At 46.5% G+C, this 20,779-nt stretch overlaps 2 protein-coding genes across 36 annotated transcripts in view; one reads left to right on the top strand and one right to left on the bottom strand.

The window, feature by feature from the left end:
• CASP7 (caspase 7) overlaps window positions 1-3,417 on the bottom strand; it is a 31,932-nt gene extending 28,515 nt beyond the window's left edge. For 4 of the 7 annotated variants that reach the window (XR_014826252.1, XM_021073318.2, XM_021073322.2 and 1 more), the window contains exon 1: window positions 3,337-3,417. The gene's annotated coding sequence lies outside the window, so the exon portion shown is untranslated. Of the gene's footprint in view, window positions 1-2,691 lie in introns of all 7 variants that reach the window. The other 3 variants (XM_021073323.2, XM_084994349.1, XM_021073319.2) reach the window with 2 other exon arrangements.
• Window positions 3,418-3,496: 79 nt separating this feature from the next.
• NRAP (nebulin related anchoring protein) overlaps window positions 3,497-20,779 on the top strand; it is an 89,893-nt gene continuing 72,610 nt past the window's right edge. For 12 of the 29 annotated variants that reach the window (XM_021072195.2, XM_084993302.1, XM_021072198.2 and 9 more), the window contains exons 1-3: window positions 14,227-14,476; window positions 14,816-14,910; window positions 15,475-15,562. In XM_021072195.2, coding sequence (XP_020927854.1) covers window positions 14,405-14,476; window positions 14,816-14,910; window positions 15,475-15,562 — 255 coding nt within the window. In that variant the 5' untranslated portion in view covers window positions 14,227-14,404. 29 annotated transcript variants of the gene reach the window in all.

The following is a 20,779-nucleotide window of genomic DNA, read 5'->3' as shown; positions in this document are numbered from 1 at the left end:
ATATGCTATGTCCCAGAGCACAGGCAGGGACTTCTGCAGGGGGGGAGAAGGAATCCAGCTGGGGGGAGCCATCCAAGAGAGCAAAGCACCAAGCCTGTGGCCTTGAGCCCTGAGTGGCATTATCGTGTCACCTCGGCCCTTATATAGGGGTGAGCTGGGCAATGAGAGAAGTGAAAGGGAGAGTGGGATTGCTACAAAGACCCTGAGAGGTCCAATGGCCATCCCATGCCTCAATACGTCATGAACACCCTGCCATGGCCGCCAATCTGATTCCAGGTGGGAGGGAGTAAGATGTTTCAGATTAGGACCCAAACTTTTTCTCAAAAACAGAGATAACCCTAACCCCAGAGGAGATGAGCATAAGTCCAGGCACGCACAGAAAGTACTCAGTCATTTTCATGTCACCTCCTTTATAGAGACTTGGTTACTTTTCACTGTGGAGCATTTTTAGCAAAGCACTGCGGTATTTTCAAAATTAACAAGTTAACAGAATACAATAGCCACCAGAAAAAGATACTAACTGGGACATGTGGTACTGAAGCCTTGGGTCTTTTGCTAAGGCTAATTTTCAAAACTGAATCTCGGATCTAGAAGAATAAAACAACGTGACCATTATTAAAACATATTTCCTGGAAGTCCTGTGCACCAGGGGCTCCACAGTCCCGGCCCTGCCTCACTGGGAGATAGGCCTTGATAAATGGGTGGCACAAATGTTGAACCATAAGGACCAACAACTTGTGGCCACAGTAGGGGACCCGACTGAGCCCCAGAGGAATTAGGGAGGGTTCTCAGGGGAGCAAATGTCTGACCTGAGATCCGAGGAGGGGAAGCAGAGAAGGGGGGGTGCAAGGGAGGCACAGGGAACTGCACCCTCATTAAATATCTGATAAGCTCCATCAATGAGGGGTGCAGCATAAACCCCTCATCCTTTCCAGCCACTCAGAGGGGGCTTGGGCCTTAGCTACAGGCTGATTTCTTCTACAGCTCAGGGATAGGAGGTTCTGCAGACACCAGATCAGATGGGTTTTCTATCTGAAACCTGTCTTTCTGGGCTGATGCTGAACACTGTCTGCTGGGGAGGAGGCTGCAGCTAGAGTCCCTTCTAAGAAGTTGCCACGGTGTGTGTCCCCAGCATGACAGTGTGGGACTTTACTCTTAAATCTCTAAGGCTAATCATGCAGTGCCTTTCTTATTCCTACGAGGCTGGGCTTCATTTCTGGGTGAAATCGAGTTCACCCAGAATGAGAGTGGTGACTGAGTGGGGTGCCTCATCTTGGTCACATCGTTTCAGTCAAGCCAAGACTTTGTGATGCCCTTTTATTTCCACTCATCTCCACAGCCCAAGACAATCCAGGCCTATCTCGGTCAGCTGTGCCTGGAGAAGGCCTGCCTGGCATTATTTGCTTTTATCTGTTCCCTTCGTAAGACTCAGACTGCAAGGAGCAGGCAGTTATTCAACAGATAATTGCTTATTCAATTGTTAAACACATCTATATTCTCTTTAAATAAATTGACATATAAAACACTTAAAGCATTAGCAGTGCTGGCGCTGTTACAGGCACTCTCCGTAAGCACTCAGTGATTATGGATACTTTCACTATTATCCACTAGGGCTCTTTTTGTAGGCTGAGAGCTTCTCCTAAACATCCTTTTTTTTTAGTTCCAGTCAAAGAAAAGTGCCAGGTGCACAGTAGGCACTCAACGAAAATTTCTTTATCAATGTGAAAACTGAAATATACTTAAAAACTTTAAATCTTTCACAGCCCTGAATAAATTGTTGATATGGGACAGACAACAGAACCAAAGAGACCCAGGAGGATGCTTGAGAGCCCAGTCATGATGAACCAAAGATCTAAGGTTCGATCAGTGCCTCCATCTATTAGCCACAGACATTGAACAAACTACTCAATCTCTCTAAGCCTCAGTCTCCTCATCTGTAAAATGGGAAAACGGTGATGCCTAAGTCACATGTGACTCTGAGGATGAACAAAACGATGCATGTAAAATGCTAAACATGGTGTCTAAACCTTCAATAAATATTCCCTGTTATCACCGCTCTCCGCAGAACTCAAGACTAAGGCAACAGCCAACTGTCAACCCTCACCAGTACCTTGAAATCACATTCATGTTTTAAGCACCTTTTGTGGAAACTGAAACAGAACACTCCTCTAGCAATTATTTCCACACACAGCTTCATAGGTGACTGGTACAGGTCACCTCCCAGCCATTGTCTGAATTTCTTTGCAGCTGCTTCCCCTGGAAAATGACACAACACGACTGGTACCTCACTTGTGTCCCAGTGAAGACAATCACCCTAAAAGGCTCCAAGAGAAGAAGCCCACAGGACCTCCACCTCTCACCTCCAGCATCTGGGGAAGGAGAGGGCTCTGCTGGGCACTGAAGTACTCCACTGACAACTGATACACGACTGCTAGGAAGCTGGAGCCTTGATCCTGTATTGAAGAAACTTTGGTTTCCTCAGAGGGATTAAGTAACCTGCCCTAAACCACACAGCTAATAGAAGACAGAAGTGAATTATGAACCTAGACAGTGGCTGGCTATCCTAGATGAAAGTCTGGCTGTGGACCCTGAAGGAGGAAACAGTCTGTAAGCAAACAAACCTTAGGGCCATGCCCTTAGCCAGCCCAGGAGTTCAAGGGAGAAAGCTTGGGAATGACTCACTAGACTCACCCACAAATAATTTTACTGCCCCACAAAAGTCAAAGGTGAATACAACGGCGAAGAGCTGCAGCCTGAGAGTCCTGCCTTCTTCCACTTCCTCAAAGAATCTTCCAGCGCCCTGCACCAGGCACAGTGATGAGGGGATGACAGGAGCTTACACACCCTGACAGCACTGCTCTGCGCCCCAACCCCCTCACTCCATCCTCGCAGCAGCCGCCACCCCGGGCCCACCACTATCCCCATTACACAGACGGGCACAGAGAGGGCCAAGGCCTCACAGCAGAGAAACAGAGTGGGGGGGAGGGGGGGACTGAACCCACGGCTGCCCCACAAGGGAGCTCTCACTGTTAGCCAGCCCAGGCCCTTCCCACCCTTCCAAATCCATCCCCCCTTCTCTGCCAAATCCCGAAGAGCACCGGTGACCCAAGCCCGGCGACTAGGAGGGAAGGGAGGGACAAGCTGAGCAAGGCAAGTGATGTTGGGGGCGGGCAGAGCTCTCTCCCTCAAGTTCAGTGGAGCCGTCGGGGGCCGCCCAGTCCCTGGGGATCGAATCCCACCGACGGCGCTCGGGGTGGCAGGAGCGAGGGCAGCCGGACGGCCAGGGAGAACGCGGGCGAAAGGAGGGCAGGGCGGAAGCGCGGCGGTCGAACTTACCGTTCCCACGGCGGCCAGAACTGGCGCTGTCTCCGTCCCTCCGCCCCGAGGGTCTGCGGCCGCTCCAACGAAAGCGAAAGTAAAGCCGCAACGCGGCCAGGGGAGGAGTCGCCCCGGGCAGGACGCCGACCCGGCGGGCGGGGCTGCGGGCCCCGCCTCCGACTCGGGACCCCGCGCTTCTCAGAGTCGGCCGCGCGCGGGACCACCGCGCCGCCGCGCCCCGTCGGGGAGGGCGCGCTCTCAACGGTCGCGCGCGTCGTCGCGGGAGGGCGCCCTCGGCAGGCAAAGCTGGTCGCGCGCACCGGACGCGTCCTGGGCAAAGTTTGCAGAGATCCACAGGGGTCCCGGAGCTGCGCGCGCAATCTCCAGGAGAAAGTTCTGCAGCGTCCACTGCGCTCCAAGTGACCTGAAGGGCGCGCTCCGCAGACCCGGCGCACGCAGCGTTCCCAGTCGGGCGGACTGAAGAGTGCGCCCTGCCGACTTCGCGGCGCTTGATAATGGGGCGCTGGTCAGAGTCCACCTTCCTGCCCTCCCGCTGCCTCCGGTCTACACCGCGACTTCGGCCTCCGCACCGGCCCTGGGACCTTGTTCCAAAGGCCCAAAGGCTCCTCCTCAGCCAAATCCTGACCCTGATCGTCTATGCGGGGGACTGGGCGCCCGCATCTGCCTGAGTTACCATCTCCCTAGGGCCAGCCGAGGGAGCCGCCGTGGTCTCCTGCCGCTCAGAACTTGCTTCCATTCGCTGACGCGCCTTCCTCACGCGTGGGCGGCAGGAACTAACAGTTTTCTGCAGAGCACGTCCACACCTCTTAACAGAGCCTGCTGGCCGGGACGTAGCGCCAGAATCATTCATGGACTATTTATTGAGCGCCCTCATGTGTCAGCCACTGGGTACTTGGCCATGAGTTAGTCTAAAACGGGAGAGAGTCTAATATGGTACTTTCACTCGTGCCACCTAACCCCCAGCCTTGCATCCCCAGGTCCCCCAACACCCATGCATGCTCCCACTTTTGTCTTTATTCAACCTGGGACCTCCAGCTGAGGCCTCCAAGGCCTTGCTCTCCAAGATTCCTCGGGGGAGCAGCTTATGCATGCAGTTACACTGAAGTGTAAATAGCTAAGGAGACCTGACAGTTTTATTCATACCAGAGATGTTTGCTTTGAAAGAACTATCAACGCCTTCAGTGAAAGGAACGAACCTTCTTCGTCGTGCATCATTAGGCAAGAACGCATCTCGTCTTTTTGTTTGCTGTCCCCTGGGCCTGAGACTTCAATATCGTCCATAATATCTTACCAGGTAAGGACGCTTCCTTGATTTAAGGAAGACTGGCCGCAGGCAAGTGTAAGGGAGTGATTATAATTTATTACCTTCTGCCAGAATCCTGAATTCCTGAATATTTCAAACAGGCAGTTACACTATTTCCACTATGGATGTGCTATAGGTTGTTTGGGCCACCTACCTCCCTGCCAAATTCCTATGTTGAAACTAAATCTCCAAAATGATGGCATTAGGAGGTGGGGGCCTTTGGGAGGTGCTTAAATCAGGAAGGTGGAGCCCTGGTGAGTGGGATTAGTGCCTTGATAAAAGAGGCCAGGCTGAGCATCCTGGCCTTTTCTATCATGTGAGGACATAGAAATTGCAGTCGGCTACCCCAACGTGGGCTCTGACTAGAACCCAACCATGCTGGCACCCTGATCTTAGCCTTCTGGCCTCCAGAACTGTGAAGAATACGTTTCTGGTGTTTATAAGCTATTCAGTTTCTGCTCTTTTGTTATAGCAGCCAGAACAGACTAAGACAGGCTGCGCTACTCTTTTCTTTAACAGCCATGTTTCTGAAATGTCAAGGCGAGCCAAGTCATGGTAGACACAGAGTTAATTTTCTTTTTGAAGGAATTCAGTGGTGAATCATTTGAGAAATGGAATAAAAAGCCTATTAGTAGGGCAAATAGGTTACCCTATGATTTATCGCATTTATGAATTCAAGTTTTGCAGGTTATTCGTGAAATAAGATGAAACACGGTGTTAGATATGGGAGCCACCTTCACAACTAATCCCTCTGCTGGTATTATAGATACAGAATCTGAGGCTCAGAGAGGTTGTCCACACTACAGGCATGCTAGTGGCAGAACCAGGATCAGGTTGCCTAGAAAAATAATGTATTTTCCATCCACAAGAAAGGTCTACCATAGATTATATGAAGCAATTTTGTTTACATGTGTCACACACAGGAATTCGTTGCTGGCTCAGATAGGAAGATGATTTTAAGGAAAACTTTCTTTTTTTATTTTTTACTTTAATGATTTTTATTTTTTTCCATTATAGCTGGTTTACAGTGTTCTGTCAATTTTCTACTGTACAGCAAGGTGACCCAGTCACACATACATGTATACATTCTTTTTTCTCACATTATCATGCTGCGTCATAAAGAAAACTTTCTTTTTTCAGTTCTGTAGTGTAGTTCTCTTATTGCTCCGAGGCTGAATTATCACAGTACCAACAACTAAAATCATAGATACATGAAAGGGAAGAAACAATTTTGAACTTTTCCCTCTATAATAATTGTACTAACCCTTTAGATCCAAATGATATTCTATTCTAATTGTATTTCCTGTGTTTCTCCAGCCTCGGTCCATGTCATTGTTTTATGCCTCCTTTCCAAACTTTAGAGCTTGTGTCTTCCTCTTCACTCCAGAAAAATCCCCATCTCCATTGTTCAGATGATTTCCAAGGGCTGGATTCAGGGATGCTCCTGGGCTGGTCCCTCTGGTCCTTGCCTCCAGCCTTCTCTGCTGGTCACAGGCTGTTCCTGCTAACCCTGCTGAGCTCCCTAATCTCACCCTCACTCTGTTGGGCACCTCATCCCCAAGGGGTGCCACCAGTGATTGCTTCTCCAGCTGTTCACAGGACAGCTCAGGCCAGGCTGTGACTTTCTAAAGAACTCCACTGAAGAATAATCTCTTGAATAACAGAAATGCCCCTCTTAGGACTCACAGGTCCAACCCCAGACTCTGGCTGAGGCACCAGCAGACTTCTGCAAAGGGTAGGGGGAAAGAATTCCCTGAAAGGAGGAATTGTGGCTGTACCTGTCAACCACTGCCTCTAAGCTCTCTGCTCTGTTCTGTGAAAATGGAGCTAAGCCCTTTGCATGTGGCCCCATATTCAGCTTTGCCAGTAGGGGACACTGGAGAAAAGTCACAGGAGGTAAAGGTTTTCGTTTCCTGGTTCTGGTGTGTCTGACAGGCTTTTTGAGCAATGCTGCTCCTGCAGAAGGGGTGGCTTCTCTGGTTCTTACAGCATACCTAGCTTCCTCGGCACCCAGCTCTTCCTGTGCCTGCTGGCCAGCAGCCCCCAACAGCTGGCAACTTCCCGGCACCCTCTCCAGGTGATTTTGTCACAGAGTTCCTCCACTGAGATACCTTCCAACAAATATCTCCCTCTCCGGCACCTAAGAGGGTAAATTTCCAGAAAGTTCTAGAAGACAGATTTCTAGCAAGTTCCACTGTCATGACTTCCATGCATAGAGTAAAAGCCATGAACATGCTCTCTCCAATAAGGTTTAGATCACAGCCCTAAGGCCCTCTGGGGTGGTAGCAAAGAAGTTATGTTATGCTATATGTTGTTATGAAATGGACCGCGACTCCTGTCTCCAGGTGCATACACTGAAATCCTAACCACCCAGGAATATGACTTTATCCAGAGATCGAGTTTTTAAAGAAGTAAAATGAGATCATTAGCATAGTCCCTAATCCAGTATGACTGATGTCTTTATAAGAAGAAATTAGGACACAGATAACACACAGAGGGAAGACCACGTGAAGACACAGGGAAAAGACGGTCAACCACCAGTCAAGGAGAGAGGCCTTGGAAGAAATCAATCCTGCTGAAACTTGATCTTGGATTTCTGGCCTCCAGAACTGTGAGAAGATATATTTCTGTTGTTTAAGACACCCAGTCTGTGGCCCTTTGTATGACAGCCCTAGCAAGCCAATACACATTGGCTATTTGCAAGTGTATTTGATCTGTAATTGCTGTGTTTTTTAAAAGTTCTCTTTACTTCTTACTAGCCAATCTCTTGGTACTTCAGTCCCCCGTTATAGTTAATAATTTGATGTATTAACCTTTCCTTGTTCTAATTACTGGGTGGTTTCTCTCTCCTGATTGGACCCCAACAGCAAGACCTATGTATCCTGATGCCAAGGCCTGCCTCTTTTCTGATTCTGTGGCCTTCGGCAGTGGGAATATCCATTTCTTGACTCAGAGGGGAAGCTCCACTCACCCACAGCATGTGTCGTGGTCCACTGGCCCAGGACAAGGCAACCACAACAGAAGTTCAGGCTTCCCCAGGGTGAGAAGAGATACTTGCCGAACTATGGTCACCGCCATCTGGTGTGCAGGCCCCATGACTACATGGAGGAACTTGACTCTGAAGCCACCAGCTGGTGGGAACTTTACTCATCCTAAGCCCATGTGATCACCCCTTACAGCTTCCCCCAGGCACCACCAGATGGGGGTGAGAGTAGGGTGGGAGTTCTGACCTGGGAACGCATGAAAGCTAGAGACAGGCCCTTGCTCCATGACTTTTGCACCCCGAGTATCTGGACACACGTTGCACAGTGCAGAAGAGGGAAGGATGGAACCAAACTGACATCTTCAGCTGGAAAATAGAGTGGGGTTTCATGGTGTGTCTTATACACTTTCCTTATCTCATACAACTTTATGTCAAAAAGAGAAGCCCCAATCAAAAAGGTCAGAAGACCTAAATAGACATTTCTCCAAAGAAGATATACAGATGGCCAAAATACACATGAAAAGATCCTCAACATCAGTAATTATTAGATTAAGGCAAAACTGCTGTGAGATATCACTTCACACCAGTCAGAAGGGCCATCATCAGAAAATCTACAAGCAATAAATGCTGGAGAGGGTGTAGAGAAAAGGGAACCCTCTTATACTGCTGGTGGGAATGTAGGTTGGTGCAACTGTTGTGGAGAGCAGTGTGGAGGTTCCATAAAAAACTAAATATAGAACTATCATATGATCCAGCAATTCCACTCCTGAGCATATACTCAAAGAAAATCGTAATTCGAAAAGACACATGCACCCCAGTGTTCATTGCAGCATTGTTTTCAATAGCCAAGACATGAAAGCAACCTAAATGTCCATCAACAGAAGATTGGATAAAGAAGATGCGGTACATATACACAATGGAATATTACTTGGCCATAAAAAGAGAATGAAATAATGATATTTGCAGCAACATGGATCAACCTAGAAATGATCACACTAAGTAAAGTAAATCAGACAGAGAAAGATAAATATAATGATGCTGCTTTTATGTGGAATCTAGTAAAAAAATGATACAAAACTTATTTACAAAACAAAAACAGACTCAAAAATTTCAAAACCAATTTATGGTTATCAAGGGGGAAACGCTGAGGGGAGGGATGGTTTGGGAGGTTAGTACTGGCTTATACACGCTACTATATATAAAATCAGTAACAATATAGCTACTATATATTGGAATTCTATTCAATACTCTCTGATAGCCTATATGGGGAAAGAATCTGAGAAAGAATGAATATATATGTAGATGTATAGCCGATTCACTTTACTGTACACCTGAAACTTACACATTATAAGTCACCTATACTACAATAAAATTTAACTTAAAATAAATTAAAACTTAAAAAACACTGGGAGTTCCCGTCGTGGCGCAGTGGTTAATGAATCTGACTAGGAAGCATGAGGTTGCGGGTTCGATCCCTGACCTTGCTCAGTGGGTTAAGGATCTGGCATTGCCGTGAGCTGTGGTGTAGGTTGCAGAAGCGGCTCAGATCCCGAGTTGCTGTGGCTCTGGCGTAGGCCGGCAGTTACAGCTCCAGTTATAAACCCCTAGCCTGGGAACCTCCATATGCCGCAGGAAGTGGCCCTAGAAAAGGCAAAAAGACAAAAATAAACAAACAAACACTCTCCTTTACTCCCATAATCAGTTTCCTTAAGTGACTGACCCTTAGGCTACCCTGTGCCATATCCCCTCGGCTCACCAATAGCTCCATGCATGTCACCAGGATGTCTTAAGTTCCTGCAGCAGCATCTCCCTGCTTCTCTGCCTCTGGGCTTTCTCCAAAGCTGAAGAGGTCTGTTCGGCTTGTGCAGACAAGTGTACCTAGGGGTAAAGGGAATTATTGCACAGAGAGCACTTGCAGCCAATGGGAAATGAGAGTTGGGCGGCTAAGTGTCCCAGCATCCTGCCCTTTAGTGGGACAGTCTGGGGACACATTCTACATGATTTATCGGGGGGTCCCTAGCAAGATTGAATCCAGTTGCCCACAGTGGTAATTAGCTCAGAAGGTGCCCTTTATTAACCCTTATTTCTCCGGCTCACTCCCCTCAAACCCTCACTCCTACCTTGTGGGATCACTTCCCACATAGACTACCCACACCCGGGTTCCTCCCCTCAAGCTCCACTTTGGGGAGAACCTATGCTAAGGCACCGGAAGAAACAACCCCAATCTAACCAGAGGAACAGCGACCCTCAGAATGAAGTCTTGGTAGCTTTCCTTGACTTCACATCTGTCACCTCTCTGTAATTTCAAAACCATCTTACATCCATGGCCCTGGAGGGCACTGAAAATGACTCAGAGCTGGGAAAAGTTACTGCATATATTCTTGATGACAGAACCAAGAAACAAAAAGATGTTGACCAGCTGAAATAATGGGGCCGCTATCAACAGGATGCAACTTAACAGAGAGAAGCGAGTGCCACGTTTAAGTTCAAAAAGGAAACCGATGGGCCTTATGCTGATCATGATCATCATTAATGTGAAATGATCACAATCTCCCCATGAGGTAAGACCAAAAAAAAGGAGTTCCTGTTGTGGCTCAGCGCTTGAAGGTGCAGGTTGGACCCCTGGCCTCGCTCAGTGGGTTAAGGATCTGGTGTTGCTGTGAGGGGTGGTGTAGGTCGCAGTCGCAGCTTGGATGCGGCATTGCTGTGGCTGTGGTGTGGTCTCGCAGGTACAGCTCCACTTCAGCCCCTAGCCTGGGAACCTCCATATGCCGCACATGTGGCCATAAAAATCAAAAGCAAAACAAGCAAAAACAAAACAGCCAAAGTAATGGGGGACTCTGCTGGCAGAAGCATCGAGATGAGGGATTAACAAGCCTCTACGTGATCTGGCTCTGGCTCACCACCACCAAGCCCAAGCCCTGGACCCCCTGCTGGTTGGATTGCATATCAGGCACCTTTCAGGAGCCACTTTCCAGCCACTTGGCCTCCCCTGTCTTAGGACCTTGGCCCGCTTGTGTCGCTGCAACCTCGGCAGCAGGAGTGAGCTCTGTGTGGGCTCTGGTCATCCTCAGAAGGGCACAACCGACTGTGTCTTTGACCTGATGCTGCCTTTCCTTTTTTTCCCTGTTGCTACTGAGGCATGAGATACTGTGGGACTCCCTGGGAACATATACAGCATGGACGTGGAGGGGAGTTAACACCCAGTGGGGCAAAACTTTTGAGAATGAGAAGCTGGGACCAACAGATACTTCCTTCCTCTAGCAGACATTACTGAGTAGTAGCTGTTTATGTGGCCTCTTAGAAGGTAGAGAACAAGAGATCCAATGTACTTTACATCAGAAAGAACCCTCCGTGGAGTTCCCGTTGTGGCTCAGCAGGTTAAGAACCTGACTAGTATCCATGAGGATGCAGGTTCGATCCCTGGCCTCGCTCAGTGGGTTAAGGTCCCTCATGGCTGTGGTCGGCAACTGCAGGCTCTGATGTGACCCCTAGCCTGGGAGTTTCCATATGCCTCGGGTGCAACCCTAAAAAGCAAAAAGGAAAAAAGAAAGAAAAGAAAGAACCCTCCTGTTTTCTCTGCCTCCTTCATTTCCTGCCTCCTTACTTCTGCTCCCTGCGATCACACTTCTAAATAAAGTCCTTGCACACAAGCCTTTGCCCCAGGTTTTTTGGAGAACCTAGGCTCACACGTGTTCTGAACCAATCCCGGGGCCCAGAGGAACATGTGCGCTCATCGGCTAAGGCTTGGAGGGCCTGATGTAATCCCTGTGACAAGGGGGCGGGGCTCCACCAGCTGTGAGGGGGTGGGACAGACACAGGAAGACCAGCCACAAGGTCCAGCCAGCAGATGAGGGCTGTGTGTCTCTTGCTCTGGCAATGAGTGTTCATTTTAGGTCCTTAAATGGTTCCATTTCCAGTTCTATGGGGTCGTTTTTCTTCACCATGTCTGATATGTAGTAACTGCCTTTTAATAGCAGAAGTGATGGGATGAGCCAAACTTCACATTTTCATTTTGGGAGATCCCTTTGTGGCTCAGCGGGTTATAAACCTGACTAATATCCATGAGGATGCAGGTTCAATCCCCTGGCCTTGCTCAGTGGGTTAAAGATCCAGAGTTGCCAGATGCAGTGTAGGTCTCAGATGCAGCTCCGATCCCACGTTGCTATAGCTATGGCTATGGCTGGGGACTTCCATATGCTACAGGTGTGTGGCCCTAAAAAGAAAAAAATAAATCTTTCATTTTGGTCACCCTTGTTTTCACACGGGTGACGGAGCACTTGTAGCAGCCATGGGGTGCAACGACAACCTTAAAGATGTGTTAGGCCATTTTTTTCCTTAAAGGAAACCTGACCGCAATCCCTCACCCCCCTGGATGGGACCAGAGTTCTTTTTCTGTGATTACTGGGGCTTCCAGCCCATGGCCAGGCGAGGCTGGAGAAATACCAGATAGAGCAAAACATTTGGGGAACCCATAGGTCTTTGTTCTTTGGCTTTGCTGTTCCCACATCCTCAGGCTGCCCTGTGTCACATTTCAGCATGGAGGCTTCCTGAGCCTGGAGTCCCTGCCAAGAGTCCCCTCCCCATGCTGAGTGGGCAACCCTGTGCCCACTCCTCTTGGTGGGGAACCACACACCAAACCCCACCTCCTTGGTGTCACGTGGCCTCTGTCGCTTGCTCTGTGGCCTCCTTCTCCCCCTGGTTCTCCAGACACGACGCCAAAGCACTGCTGATTTCTTTCTGCCCTACCTCGTCCCCCAGCAGTCTCCTCAGAGCCTTTTTTTTATGCTGAAGGTCACTAATTGGGAGCCCCACGACCTAACCCTGCCCATGGACCTGTAATGGTCTTATTCCCAGTGTTTTACAAAACAGGGAACTTCGGGTGCAGATTCTGATATCTGGCGTTTCTGGAAAAATCAGAATATTTGGCAATGCTGGGTATTGATTGCCTCATGACAAGTTGGCCTGGTCGTAAGCATGGTTCAGATGGGGGTGTGTGACCTATGGCTTGACTGGCCCCTGCAGGCAATTTTGGTGTATTAAGTTGATTGTTTTGATTCAGTACATACTTTTTGAGCACTTTTTCCATATTAGACCTTATTCTAGGCACTGGGGATACAGAAATGATAAGGACCAAGGACCCTATCTGGATGGAACCCATATTGCGACGGAAGAGATAGATGATTTGTTTGTTTGTTTGTTTGTTTGTTTTAGGGCCGCATCTGTGGCATATGGAACTTCCCAGGCCAGGGGTCAAACCAAAGCTGCAGCTGCCAGTCTACACCACAGCCACAGCAACGTGGGATCTGAGCCATGCCTGTGACCTACACCACAGCTTATGGCAATGCTGGATCCTTAACCCACTGGGTGAGGCCAGGGATCGAACCTGCATCCTCGTGGATACTACTCAGTTTTGTTACCACTGATCGACAATGACGGGAACTCCTAGACAATTTTTAAAAGTAGATACAGAAAAGCTTAAAATGTCAGATGATGGTATCTGCTGTGAATAACATAAAGCAGAGGAGTGGCCGTAGAAAGCCGTGAACTGAGGGGGGTGAGACACCATCTTTTGTGAGCTGTTTCATGAAGGTCTGTTTTGTTTGTTTGTATGTTTTTGCTTTTTAGGGCCACACTCACAGCATATGGAGGTTCCCAGGCTAGGGGTCAAATCGGAGCTACAGCTGCCCGCCACAGCCACAGCAATGCAGGACCTGAGCCGAGTCTGTGACGTATACCACAGCTCACAGCAACGCCAGATCCTTCACCCACTGAGCGAGGTGAGGGATCGAACCCACAGCCTCGTGTGTCCTGGTCAGATTCTTTTCCACTGCACCACAGTGGGAACTCTGTGAAGGTCTGTTTTAAGGTGATATTTAGGTAGACACCAAAATCAATGAGGAGCTTCACAAAGCCAAGAAGAGAGAGTTCACTTTCGCTGCTGTGCAACAGGTTTGATCCCTGGCCAAGGATCTCCCGCATGTCATATATGGGGAAAAAAAAAAAAAAGATGAGAGAGAGTTTGCCATCAAGCAGCCCCCTTCTTCAAACCCAGGAGCCAGGGGACTAAGCAAGGACTTAGGACAGTCCAGGGTAGTATATAGAGGCCAGCACCCGGAGCTCTCATCTGTTCTTATTTTTGTATTCTTGCAGAAGCCGAACAGATGAGTATCTTACTAAGTTTTCCATCCTCCTCTTATACACATTTTTAAGAGCTAAGGCTAAATTACAAATAGGGTATTTACTCTCCTGTGGAGTGAATCAACCCTGTTTTATTTTCTTTCCCAGGGAGGAGGAAGGGGAGCTGGCCTTTCTGCTTTAGTCACAGGCCTCCCAGAGCAAGCTTTTCTCATTTGGTGTGGCGTATGCCTCTGAGGTCTTTTCTTGGGTCATGATCACAGCTAGTGTTCGACGACTACAGGTGCCCGATCACACATGAGGCTGTGGTCATCCCCATAAACATGATGCCATCATGAGTTCACTTTTCTATTTCGAGAAGCCTGTCAGCTAGAAATACCTCCACCTTATTTCCCAGACGCATGCGTGCTGAGCGAGTCGCCAAAATAGCCCTTTGAGTAAGTGGCAGCTTTAAAAGCCATCCAGAAGCTGACTTCAAACTAGAAGGTCAGCAAAGGAAAGTGGAAGTTGGATTCTGAGCGGTCAAGGTGCCCACAGGAATTTAATCGGAGTCGGGACTTTGCAGACTTGGACAACTTTAAGGGGACTTCTTGGATTTCTTGCCTGTGACCTGTCTCTGTCTCCTCTCTTTGGACATCAAGATGAATGTGCAGGCTTGCTCCAGGTGTGGGTATGGCGTGTACCCTGCTGAGAAGATCAACTGTCTAGACCAGGTCAGTAGATATTTCTTGGCCTTTGGCAGTGGTAACAAACCTGAGAAATTTATCTTCTCACATATGGACCTGTGGAAGTCTTTTGAACCACTAAAATAAGGTGTATTTCCCACCTTTCTTCAGTTGTACCCATTTCTGGCCACATCTCCTGTATTGTCTCAAAAAAATTGTATTCGTTTATCTACGCATCATAGCCGTGTGTGTGTGTTTTATCACCATTTTATCCCTAAAGCTTGTTTTTTTCTTTCTTTGACTCTGAGATACACAAGAATCCTGAGTCTGAAAAAAAAAAAAAAAAGAAAAGGAATTTTGCTAAAACTTTTTCTATATGATTTGTAGATATGGCACAAAGCATGTTTTCACTGTGAAGTTTGCAAGATGATGCTATCGGTTAATAACTTTGTGAGTCACCAGAAAAAGCCATACTGTCACGCGTAAGTGTTTGCTGTCCTCCCCACCACCCCTTGAGTTGTATTTATTTTTTAAGCCAGTAGCCAGCAGAGGTTCAAATCACAGACTCCTGGGTTAAATCCAAGAAACATCTCCTCCACAGTTTTTACTTACATCCAATCATCAAAGAGACCTAAGACAGGATGTTATGCAACAGAAAGTTGAAAATTTCACATTTCTGATAAGTAAAAGATCAGATCTATCCACTATAACCTCACGTCAAATTATTAAATGTTACATAGAACAGTGTAGTTGCCGTGGGGATGCATGAGGCTTTAAGTGTTTCCTTTTAAATAACTTCAGAATCCTTTTGTATTTCTTCAGAAAGTTTTGAAGTGATCATTTCCAGTTCAGTCTAGTCTATAGGTTAAATAGGTTGAATTTATTTGATTTTTTTTTCCTTTATGACTCATTGCCTGGAAAAATCTTCAAAATAATTATGAAGTTTTATATTTTTTGATTAAAGAAGACTCTGCCTTTAAGAACAGTTTTGCAATCATTGTAGATAAAATATATTTCTAATTTCAGTTTCTGTCTAATTTTTGTAGCCATAACCCCAAGAACAACAGCTTTACAAGTGTCTATCACACTCCGTTAAATCTAAAAGTGAGGCAGTCTCCAGAGGCCATCGGTGGGGTAAGTTTGCATTTCAAAATAACCTTGAAAGAAAATGTCTTAACTCAGGCAACTGTTAGGTTTTTAAGTGTCTCTGCCCAGATGTGAACCTACCTGTTTTCTCCACATATATAAGCAGAGGGCATTTAAGTAGAAAATATTCCTATTTGTCCTACCATAGCATAGAGGCCAATACACAGGATAATCTAGCTCGAATATTCGGGGTCCTTGTGTCCATTTTATTTTATTTATTTTATTTTTTATTTTTTGGTCTTTTTAGGGCCACACCTGCAGCACATGGAGGTTCCCAGGCTAAGGGTCGAATTGGAGTTATAGCCGCCAGCCTATGCCAGAGCCAGAGCAATGTGGGATCCAAGCCGTGTCTGTGACCTCCACCACAGCTCATGGCAACTTGCGCCAGATCCTTAACCCACTGAGCTAGGCCAGGGATCAAACCTGTGTCCTCACGGATGCTAGTTGGGTTTGTTAACAGCTGAGCCACGACAGGAACTCCCCTTGTGTCCATTTTAACCTCTCTGTGTGTGCCAGCTCTGGACACATTGATGCAATAGGCCATGCATACACTACGCACTTAGTACATAAAACAAAGTTCATGTAGTTGGAAAACATTACAAAGGCCTTTCCTTTCTTTTCCTGTGGCATTTCGGTACTAGTTCTACACTCGTAAATCTCTCTGAATTTAGTAGTGTTTAAGGTTATTTGCATTGGAGTTCCTGTTGTGGCTCATCTATAACAATCCTAACTGCTATCCATGAGGACGCAGGTTTGATCCCTGGCCTTGCTCAGTGAGTTAAGGACCTGACATTGCCATGAGCTGTCCTGTAGGTCGTAGACACCGCCCGGATCCTGTGTTGCTGTGGCTGTGACATAGACAGGTAGCCGCAGCTCTGATTCGACTCCTAGCCTGGGAACTTACATATGCTGTGGATGCAGCCCTAAAAAAAAAAAAAAAGATTATTTGCAGTGTGTTTAAGATCTCTTTCCCTATGGGTAGGGGTCAGTCAAGGATATTTTGGTTTGGAACGGATGTTTGGATAGACAAGGAAGCCCTATGGATAAGCCAATCTGTTTTGAAAAATTAACAATAGAATTTTATCAGAGAACAATTGATTGACTGCTTGCCATATAGAATGATGAATCATTTTACCTCCCTCCCCCATGCCTCACAAGTTGTTTTGTGGGATGGAGCTAGCAGCCTTCTAAAATTAGAAAATGATCTACGAGGTGGAAGGCTCTCTAGTAATCTGCCTTCCTCGTGTTACCTCCTCTCATCCTGGCGCTCCTGCCCACCCAGGCCCTCATCCTCCTCAAGGAAACGGACATTAGACTGAGCTTATTCTTATTGTGTGCCATGTTGCTTATTTCACTAAGGGCTCACACCAGTTGTGAGTTTATTATTTTATAACAAACTTATATAACATTTACTGTACAGATGGGGCTCCTGTTGGGGCTCAGCAGTAACAAGCCCAACTAGTATCCGTGAGGATGTGGGTTCAATCCCTGGCCTCATTCAGTGGGTTAAGGATCCTGCATTGCCATGGGTTGAGCTGTGGTATGGGTCACAGACGAAGCTTGGATCCTGTGTTGCTGTGGCTGGGGCGTAGGTTGGCAGCTATAGCTCCCATTAGACCCCTAGCCTGGGAACTTCCATACAGGGCACATGTGGCCCTAAAAAGAAAAAAAAGAAAAAGAAAAAAAAATTACTGTACAATTGCTTAGTTCATTTAATACATTACAATCCAATCAAGTAAATAGTATCATTATCCCCTTCTACTGGTCAGGAAGCCCAGGCTCGGAGAGTGGTTCAGTTACCATTGATTTCTAAGGATCAACGAGCCTTAAGAATTCACAAGCCATCCTAGATTATTGAAAGGCTAATTCTTCTAGGATTTTGCTTTCATCTCTTTTTCTTTGTTTGTGTTTTTGCTGTTGTTGTTTGTTTGTTTTCACCTCTTCATGTCGAGGGCAGCTACACGAAATTGCAATAAATACTGAGGTTAGCTTCATTTCAATAGTGCTGAGCACTCTGCTAGGGCCCATATCTCTGTGATCTCACTGCTTCTTCTCTGTAATGTTATCATGTGACAGCTGGGGAGGCTGAGGCTCAGAGAGATTAAGTAACTTGCTCAGTGTTACCTGGCTAGTTGAATGGGTCCAAATCCAGATCTTTTGGACTTTGGATCCCCTATTCTAAACTGTTGCATCGACCTGTGTCCTCGAGGTGGGACACTCTCCAGAAGGAAAAAAAGCTCGCTTGTTTATGTTTACGACCATCTAGATATTTCTGGCCCCTGGAATTCTGGGGCCAGAGTTGGGCAGGTTAAACACAAGGGGATGTGCTTATATATCAGAGTACTGTTTGTATTTATTTCAAAAAGACCCATAATGTCTGTATCACCCTATGCTAGGTATCGCCTGGCATGTCCCCCTTACAAACTTATAGCAGGTCACACAGTATTAACCTTTCTCGGTGGCAGTGGATTCACTTTCCTTTAACTGTATATGACAGGCCCCCCCTGGATCGAGATTCTCACTGGTTCTATTTCCAGTTGCAAACAGGGGCGTGAGATTCCCAGGAGGCCCGTGTGTGTCTGTTTGTTCGCATCTATGTGAATATGTGTGTGTGTGTATAAATATGTATGTGTGCACATGGGGAGTGTACGTATGCGTGTGTGTAGGTGTGAATATGTGTGCACGTGTGTATGTGCATGTATACATGGTGCATATGCATGTTTGTATATACTCGTGTGTGTATATACATGCCTGTGTGCATATCTGTGTATGTGTGTGGTGTGTGTATGTGTGTATGTGTGTGTTATCTCTGTGTCTATATGATGGATGTGTGTTTGTATGCGTATGTGTGTATAGGCGTATATATGTGTGCATGTGTGTACATATATGCACGCACATCCGTGTGCATATATGTGTGTACATGTGTATGCATGCATGTGTATGTGCATGCATGTGTGTGCATGTGTGTGTGTGTACTGAACAGCTGACTGCTGAGACCCCTTTCTCCTTCCTCCCCCCTAGGGGAAAAATCAACGGGACAATCATGTCCCTTCAAGGCCTCGGATCTTATCACCACCCTACGAGGTGTGGTAGATTACTTTTTTACTCTCTTTTCTTCTCTGGGAGACTTTGCCAGTGGAATAAAAAGCAGATTCATGGGGCATGTGCTCAATTGAAAAAACAAAATAAAGGGATGCTTCAGTAACGGTGGGGAAGGAGAAAAGTCAAGATTTTTAAGTTGGCATTTGAAGTAGGCCAACATTTTTTGTTTTTTCTTTTTAAATGTCACTCTTTAAAAAATAAATGGATAAATAAGTATTTACGAAGACAAAATGTCCTGTTGGCAGCTGTGAATGGACTTTTTAGCAGAATAGAATGTCTGGGTTCTCTTCTATTCAGAAGGTGAACTTTAGCCCTTACCCCACTAATAACATTTAAGGCTTTTTTCCTCTTCCTACTTCCTCTGAATGATCGCAAGTCTTGGGAATGGTCTCTGGGGAGGCCTCCCCAGTGATGGGTTTGTTCTTCGGGAGGAGGACCGAAGATAGGGCTTCCTGTCTGTGTAGGTCCTGTGCTTCTGATTCCTTAAGTCAGTGGTTCTCAAGGAGGGCAGTTTGGTGATGTCTGGGGACATTTCTGGTCAGAACTGGGCAGGTGGGTGGACTGTTGGCATCTGGTGGATAGAGACTAGCTCTGCTCTCAGCATCTGGCCAGGCACAGGACATGCACCCTGTGAATGAACTGGCCCCAAATATCAGTGGAGCTGCCAACAAGAAACCTCACCTTGGAGTTCCCACTGTGGCACAGTGGGTGAAGAATCTGACTGCAGTCCCCATTGTGGCTCAGCAGAAACAAATCTGACTAGTATCCATGAGGATGTGGGTTCTGTACCCTGGGTTAAGGATCCGGGGATGCCACGAGCTGCATTGTAGGTCGCAGACGAGCCTCGTATCTGGCATTGTTGTGGCTGTGGTGTAGGCCAGCAGCTCTAGCTCTGATTTGACCCCTAGTCTGGGAACGTCCATATGCCACAGGTGTGGCCTTCAAAAAATAGGAATCTGAGTGAAGTAGCTTGGGTTACCATGGAGGTGTAGGTCCCATCCCCAGCCCAGTGCAGGGGGTTAAAGGATTCAGAGTTGCCATAGCTACAGTATGGGTCATGGCTGTAGCTGGGATTCAGTCCCTGGCCCAGGAACTTTCATATGACATGAGTATGGCCATTAAAAAAAAAAAGAAAAAAAAAGAAGTAACATTGCCTTAGGTCTATGTAATATTCATGGTAGTTTCTCACAATTCAAGAGGGAAAAGAGTGTGAAGATATGTTAATGTATATACTTTAAAATATGCATATTAGAGCTAAATTAATTGAGCCCAGACAAAGTGCCCTTGACAGAGAACTAGAATTCCTGGGCTCTGAACCTGCCTCTGCTGATCTGCTAAATAATTTATAAAAGTTCACTTCTTTTTTCTGAACTTCTATCCTCATCAGTAAAATTAGTGATTTAAACTTCAACTTGTTAAAGTTGCAGATTTCTGGGCCCTATCCACATACATTATAATATCTGGGTTCGGACCTAAGACCTGATTTTGTTTTTCTTTTGTGGTTAGTTCTTTTTATGTTCTCTTTAAGAACGCTTTGCTTCTTCCAAGATCATGAAGATATTGTTGAGATGTACGTTCTCAAATTGATCTACACATTTAGTGCAATTCCAGCCCAAATTCTGGTGTTTCGCGTAGAAATTGACAAACTGGTCCTAAAATTGATATGAACATACAGAGGTTCTAGAATGGCCAAGAAATCTTGGAGAACAAAATAGAGACACTTAGATTACCAGATTTCAAGACTTACTATAAAGTAGTAGTATTAACTCAGTGTAGTGTTGACGGGCGAATAGATAGACCAGTGGAACACAATACAAGGTCCAGAAATAGAGCTGCACATATATGGTGCCTTGAGTTACAACAAAGTCACCACTGCAGTTCAATCTTTAAATAAATGGTACCGGAGTGAATGGACACTTTAATAGAAAAAATGAGCATTGATACCTACCTCCCTCCTATACATAAAAATTAACTCAAGGTATCTTATAGACCAATATGTGAGAAGTGAAATTATAAAGCAGAGGAGAACACCTACATGAATTTGGGGAGCCAGCATTTTAACAAGCTCCCTAGGTGTTGCATAGGCTAAAGTTAAGAATGACT

This window comes from Sus scrofa, chromosome 14, assembly GCF_054392235.1.
Source record: "Sus scrofa isolate SSC_HxYL_T2T_F1_AM1 chromosome 14, Sscrofa_HxYL_maternal_Yorkshire_Landrace_v2.0, whole genome shotgun sequence".
Lineage (NCBI taxonomy): Eukaryota > Metazoa > Chordata > Mammalia > Artiodactyla > Suidae > Sus > Sus scrofa.
Note: the sequence above shows the minus strand (reverse complement) of the source record. Positions and strands in the feature narration are given on the sequence as shown.